At 35.4% G+C, this 7,290-nt stretch overlaps 1 protein-coding gene across 1 annotated transcript; it reads left to right on the top strand.

Annotated features, from left to right (window-relative positions):
- Positions 1–234: 234 nt before the first annotated feature.
- LOC134261246 (cyclic GMP-AMP synthase-like) lies at positions 235–6,701 on the top strand. The gene is made up of 5 exons (XM_062743695.1): positions 235–738; positions 887–1,089; positions 4,659–4,899; positions 5,069–5,278; positions 5,782–6,701. Exons 1-5 carry the CDS (start codon positions 270–272, stop codon positions 6,183–6,185), a joined length of 1,527 nt encoding a protein of 508 aa, XP_062599679.1. The 5' UTR covers positions 235–269; the 3' UTR covers positions 6,186–6,701.
- Positions 6,702–7,290: the final 589 nt, after the last annotated feature.

Here is a 7,290-nt window from a genome sequence, read left to right on the forward strand (position 1 = left end):
TAAGAACAATGTAAATTAAATTAAATTCGCTGTGTTGACGAGCTCGAGAGTTCAAAAACGTTTAAAGAGTACATCTACATGTACTTCGATTCTGCTTGGGTATTGAGGTTAATTTCTTCATTAAGGGCAAAATAAGTTAGAAGTTACATAAAAATGGTGTGCAAATTTATACTTATTTTAATGTTCTCGTTTAGACTGAGAAAGCAACTCCTGCAACGTGCGGAATTTGTCAGAGGGAATTTAAAAATGAACGCGGACTAAGCGTACATATGTCAAGAAAGCACAAGCAGGGAGATAGGCATGACCATAAAGAACCTCGCCGAATTACAACAACGATAGAAGACAATGATAATAAACATCGACCAAGACCATCATCGATAGAGGAAAATGATGATAAATATCGCCAACGAAGATCATCTATAGAAGAAAATGATGATAAACTTCGCCGAAGACCATCGTCGATAGAAGAAAATTATAATAAATATCGCCGAAGAACATCGTCGGTAGAAGAAAATGATGATAAACTTCGCCGAAGAACATCGTCGACTGGAGGGAAAGATGAATCCACAGAAAAAAGTGATGGGAAACCAAGCCCTCGTTCTACAGTTGAAGATGACAGAAAATTTCCAACAGTGAAACGTATGCATAATGCCTGTTGTTCCCATTGTGGCGACGCAGATGGAGGCTCTACAAAATCAAGACTTTTAGAAAACCACATATCAATTACGTCACCGTCAAGTGAGTCCAATAGTGTTTTATCAATTTTTTTAAATTTAAAAATATTAACCATTTTTTAAACAAAAATATTTTTAATATTATGATATAGTGTCTTCTTTCCTTTTCACATAAAGGTTTAAGCTAACCAACTTCAGTGTATAATTTACAGATTCGAGTCTACCATTTCATGTGACAAACGTAACAAAGTACATAGCAATGCTCGAAGGAGAAATTAAAATTCGAAAAAAAGATAGCGCGTCGACAAGAAAAGGGGTCAACGAATTCATTGAAAGTTTAAATAAAGCAATGGACGGGATTTCAAACATTCCCTTGAAGATGCTCAATTCTGGTTCTCACTTTGACAAAACATCGGTGAGTGGTATGGCATTCTGTTCTAACTATAACAAAACTACGGTGAGTGTTACTGTACTCAGTTCTCACTATGACAAAACTAGGGTTAGTGTTACTATATTCAGTTCTCACTATGACAAAACTACGGTAAATGGAACTGTATTCGGTTCTAACTATGACCAAACTACGGTAAATAGTACTGTATGCGGTTCCCATTATGACAAACTACGGTAGGTATTACTGTATTCGGTTCTCACTATGGCAAAACTACGGTAAATAGTACTGTATTCAGTTCTCACTATGACAAACTAGGGTAAGTGTTACTGTATTCGGTCCCCACTATGACAAAACTAGGGTGAGTGTTACTGTATTCATTTCCCACTATGACAAAACTACGGTTGGTAGTACTGTATTCGATTCCCTCTATGACAAACTATGGTAAGTATTACTGTATTCGGTCCCCACTATGACAAAACTAGGGTGAGTGTTACTGTATTCAATTCTCACTATGACAAAACTACGATTAATATTACTGTATTCAATTCTCACTATGACAAACTACGGTAAGTGGTACTGTATTCGGTCCCCACTATGACAAAACTAGGGTTAGTGTTACTGTATTCAATTCTCACTATGACAAAACTACGATTAATATTACTGTATTCAATTCTCACTATGACAAACTACGGTAAGTGGTACTGTATTCGGTCCCCACTATGACAAAACTAGGGTTAGTGTTACTGTATTCGGTCCCCACTATGACAAAACTAGGGCTAGTGTTACTGTATTCAATTCTCACTATGACAAACTACGGTTAATATTACTGTATTCAATTCTCATTATGACAAAACTACGGTTAATATTACTGTATTCAATTCTCACTATGACAAACTACGGTTAATATTACTGTATTCAATTCTCACTATGACAAACTACGGTAAGTGGTACTGTAATTGTTTCTCACTATGACAAAACTAGGGTTAGTGTTACTGTATTCGGTCCCCACTATGACAAAACTAGGGTTAGTGTTTCTGTATTCAGTTCTCACTATGACAAAACTACGGTTAATATTACTGTATTCAATTCTCACTATGACAAAACTACGGTTAGTGGTACCGTATTCGGTTCTCACTATGACAAAACTATGGTTGGTGTCACTGTATTCGGTGCTCACTATGACAAAATTAGGGTTAGTGTTTCTGTATTCGGTCCCCACTATGACAAAACTACGGTAGAGATTACTGTATTCAGTTCTCACTATGACAAAACTACGGTAAATACTAAATAGTACTGTATTCGGTTCCCACTATGCCAAAACTACGGTTAGTGCTTTTGTTTTCGGTTTTCATTATGACAAAACTACGGTATATGGTACTGTATTCGGTTCTCATTATGACAAAACTACGGTTAGTGTTACTGTATTCGGTTCTCATTATGACAAAACTACGGTAAATTGTAGCTGTATTCGGTTTTCACTAAATCAAAACTACAGTAAATTGAACTAAAGATTCTGTTCTCCCTATTACAAAACCACTGTAAATGGTATTGTATTCGGTTCTCATTATGGCAAAACTCCGATATTTAAGTGGTATTGCGCACCCGATTCTCACTATAACAAAACTACGGAAAGTGGTACTGATTTCGGTTCTCGTTATGACAAAACTACAGAAAGTGGTACTGTATTCGGTTCTCACTATGCCAAAACTATTGTAAGTAGTACTGTATTCGAAAAAAAAAATCCATTCCTAATTTTTTAGCTCACCTGAGCCGAAGGCTCAAGTGAGCTTTTCTGATCACATTTTGTCCGGCGTCCGTCTGTCTAGCTGTCTGTCTGTCTGTAAACTTTTCACATTTTCGACTTCTTCTCAAGAACTGCTGGGCCAATTTCAACCAAACTTGCCACAAAGCATCCTTGGGTGAAGGGGATTCAAGTTTGTTCAAATGAAGGGCCACGCCCTCATTCAAGGGGAGATAATTGGGAATTAATAAAAATTTGGTGGCATATTTCAAAAATCTTCTTCTCAAGAACCGTTGAGCCAGGAAAGATGAAACTTATGGGGAAACATCCTCAGGTAGTGTAGTTTCAGATTTGTTCAAATCATGACCCCCGAGGGTAGGGCGTGGCCACAATGGCCGGCCAAAGTTTTACATAGAAATATATAGGAAAATTCTTTAAAAATCTTCTTCTCAAGAATAGCAAAGCCATAATTGATCATATTAATATGAAAGCATCCTCAGGCAGTGTGGATTCAAGTTTGTTCAAATCATGACCCCCCGGGGGTAGGGCGGGGTTACAATGGTCGACCAAAGTTTTACATAGAAATATATAAGAAAAATTCTTTAAAAATCTTCTTTTCAAGAATAGCAAAGTCATAATTGATCATATTCATATGAAAGCATCCTCAGGTAGTGTAGATTCAAGTTTGTTCAAATCATGACCCCCGGGGGTAGAGCGGGGCCACAATGGCCGACTAAGTTTTACATAGAAATATATATGAAAATTCTTTAAAAATCTTCTTCTTAAGAATAGCTCAGTCATAATTGATCATATTTATATGGAAGCATCCTCAAGTAATGTAGATTCGACTTTGTTCAAATCATGACCCCCGGGGGTAGGGCGTGGCCATAATGACCGACCAAAGTTTTACATAGAAATATATAGGAAAATTCTTTAAAAATCTTCTTCTCAAGAATAGCAAAGCCATAATTGATCATATTAATATGAAAGCATCCTCAGGTAGTGTAGATTCAAGTTTGTTCAAATCATGACCCGCGGGGGTAGGGCGGGGCCACAGTGGCCGACCAAAGATTTACATAGAAATATATATGAAAATTCTTTAAAAATCTTTTTCTAAGAATAGCAAAGTCATAATTGATCATATTTATATGGAAGCATCCTAGGTAGTGAAGATTCAAGTTTGTTCAAATAATGACCCCCGGGGGTAGGGCGGGGCCACAATGGCCGACCAAAGTTTTACATAGAAATATAAAGGAAAATTCTTTAAAAATCATCTTCTTAAGAATAGCAAAGCCATGATTGGTCATTGGAGTACTTTTGGATTTAAACTTTTCAATAATTAACCAATTTCTACTTTTTCCTAGCCGCAGTGCTCAGGTGAGCGATGTGGCCCATGGGCCTCTTGTCTAATATAAGTGACATAAAATTGTTTTGTGATGAAAATGAATCTAAAAAAGTTTGAATTTGAGAAAAAATCTGCCATCAAGGCACAAAATAATGAAAACATAAAGAAATATTGTCTGCAGATAATTGAATATTTTGAAGAATTTCAAACAGACAGGCTTAAGTTAAACAGACAGACAGATGCAGATACTAATGTACAGATACTGAAAAACTTTTTGCTCATTTTATTTCGATCTCATCGATTAAAAAATTGAAAACAATTTGTAAAGGTTAAGCAAAAACTCTTGAGTGAAATCTTCATTTAAAAGGAATCTCCCATCCTGAGTAAACAAAGGATAAAATCTAAGGAAATATTTATACATATATGTTGGATACGTGCGACACTGAGTAACATCGTGATACATTCAATATGTTTATTATCTAATATCAATTTTCGTTGATTTTACAGATTGAGTACGACGACGAATTTGATTTTATGGTCTGTCCAAGCGGAAAGTTTGAGGCAGTTTTCAAAAATTGTCCTCCTGGATTTTGTAAGCTAAGGAAAGGTCGAACAACCATTGACGACCTGGATCAGGCTTTAAATAAAGATGGATATCTCGTTCCCGAAATCTTTAAACAAAAAATGTTCAGCATTTTTGAGGATTGTATAACAAGTCCTGGTTTTAGACAAGGAAGAAGAATAAAAAGTAGGTGTCTACTGGCTATTATAATTTGTTTGTCTGTTTGTTTGTTTGTTTGTTTGCCTAAGGTTTTTTTTTCGAGAATTTTTAATCAAATTGAAATGCCACCATCTACTTGCGGGGGACTGCAAACTTTAAAAGGATGTGATAGACCTAGGACAACTGCTTTTTTTAGGAATGCCACGTAAACCAGAGAGTCCGGCTTTCACACTCCAATTTGACCTGGGCTCAGGAATACCAACAGTAGATATTGACTTGGTGCCTGCTATAAAAATAGACTCCTGGCCTTCCACTGGGAGGAAGATATGTCCAGAATGGATAGGAACTGATAATGTTCAAAAAGCAATGAAATGTTTTCATGTGGTCACAAAGACCTACCCAGCAGGTAAGATAAGCGACAGCTATTCGTACGTACACATATTTTTTATATCTTTAATCCTATAAAAATCATAGTTAACTATGTAAAGAGGAACATTCTGAATGAAATACATGCATGCATAAAAAAAATCATAATTTATTTTTAGATTAAAGATTGGTAGTTCCCCACGTCGCGCAGTGGTAATTGCATTTGCTATATGAGTTACAATAAAAATTAAAAATATACATCGAACATTCAAAGTTATTGGGAACAAATATTATACGTAGTTTGATGAATAAAACTAAAAAAGATCCATGACACCTGCATGAAAGGTACATGCACTCCTCCATGGCACCTGATCCCATCTCTGCTGATGTTTCGGAGGTCCGTGTTTGCTCTGCTCCTATTTTGTATTGTTTAATGGACTTTCAGCTTGAATACTGTTCGTTACCTCCATATATTCCATTAAAGTTACTGACATCTTAGCAAAATACATGTAATTATTTAGCAGATTATGTATTTTTATGTAGATCATCCGGATGCAGACATTCTGTGGAGGATCTCATTTTCTCACGCGGAGAAAGAACTTATTCTTCATGCTAACCAAAGGGACAAGGGGTGCCGAAAGGACATTTTAAAACTCCTGAAAAAAATAAAACAAATTATCAAGGTTCAAAATCCCCATCAAACGGATAAATTTTGTTCGTATCATTTAAAAATGTTTATGCTTGAATTTTATGACAGACATAAAGACTTCTGCCAAGAAAAGAAGGAAAGTTTGTTCAAGCAGAGTGTTAAAGAACTTATGAAATGTTTTAGTAATGGAGAAATCAGAAATTATTTTATTCCGGAAGATAATATTCTACGCTTTGTTTCAGACAATGAAAAATCACTTGTTACTCAAGAACTACGTAAAATACAAGAAAAATTTTAATTGTAGATATTTTAAATATGTCTTCCATATCGATTAATTTCTTAATTCGTTAAGCCGTTAGGTGCTTATATTTATGACGCAATGTGCATGTAACCATGCATATAATTATAAAATTTATACAAAACTTGCTGTTTTGAGATCGATGATTAAGAGGCCCGAGGAGCATAATACTTTATTTATATGCACGAAGGGCGGGGGAATAAAGACATTGTAAATATAATTTTGGAGCAATGAAGTAAAATAATGTCGGGCATACATTTTGAAAATGTTTGGGGGAGGGGATTTGGCAATTTTAAGGGGGGGGGGGAGTCGAAAAGTTGCATAAAAAGATCTTTGACTAACCAGAAAAGGATGAAAATAATCTTAACTCCAAATTCTTATTCCGAGGCATTAGTGGGAAAAGGAGTAGGGATAAGGTTCCATGAAAATAAGGGACCCGTTAGAATTGTATATCAGATAGGTTGGGAGCATTTTTTTGACATATAAATAATTGAAAATAAAGAATACAACTTGTAACAGTGTTTTTTTTTATTTTGTAGTTACATTTAATATCTGGCTAATAACTAAGTTTTATATACATTTTCCTGTACAGTGGCGTAGCGTACATCAAATATACGTATAGGCACAAAGTAATGAAGCCGAGGGCTTCTTAATATGAGACGCGAAGTGCCGAAAGGTGGTAGGTGCGGGAGGGGATCATCCCCTCCTGCTAGGGGGGTTTGGGGGACCTCCCCCTAGAAAATTTTGCAAAATAGACGCAAAAATTAGCACTTTTGAAAGAAGAAAATTGTTAATTTAAACAAAATACGTATGCTTGTTATAGTTTTTTATTTGGGCATTTTGGGAATTTCGCCCATTAAACAGTCAGATCTTGTTTTTTTTTAACGCAAACTCTTATAGATTCCCAAGATATATGTCATCTCAATGTACATACTAGTAAATCTTTATTGAAGTTGAAACAATATATTAAGTAGACTACTATTTTAGGACACCCCCTCCGCGTGATTTGAATATTTGGACACGATGATTCATATAGGCATTTATATTATTTGTTAAAAATTTCAATTAAAATTTTCCAAACTTGGTTTTCAAATAATATGTTGTC

The sequence above is a fragment of the Saccostrea cucullata genome, unplaced genomic scaffold (genome assembly GCF_032062105.1).
Source record: "Saccostrea cucullata isolate Sc308-1 unplaced genomic scaffold, CSIRO_AGI_Scuc_v1 ctg1050, whole genome shotgun sequence".
Taxonomy (NCBI): domain Eukaryota; kingdom Metazoa; phylum Mollusca; class Bivalvia; order Ostreida; family Ostreidae; genus Saccostrea; species Saccostrea cuccullata.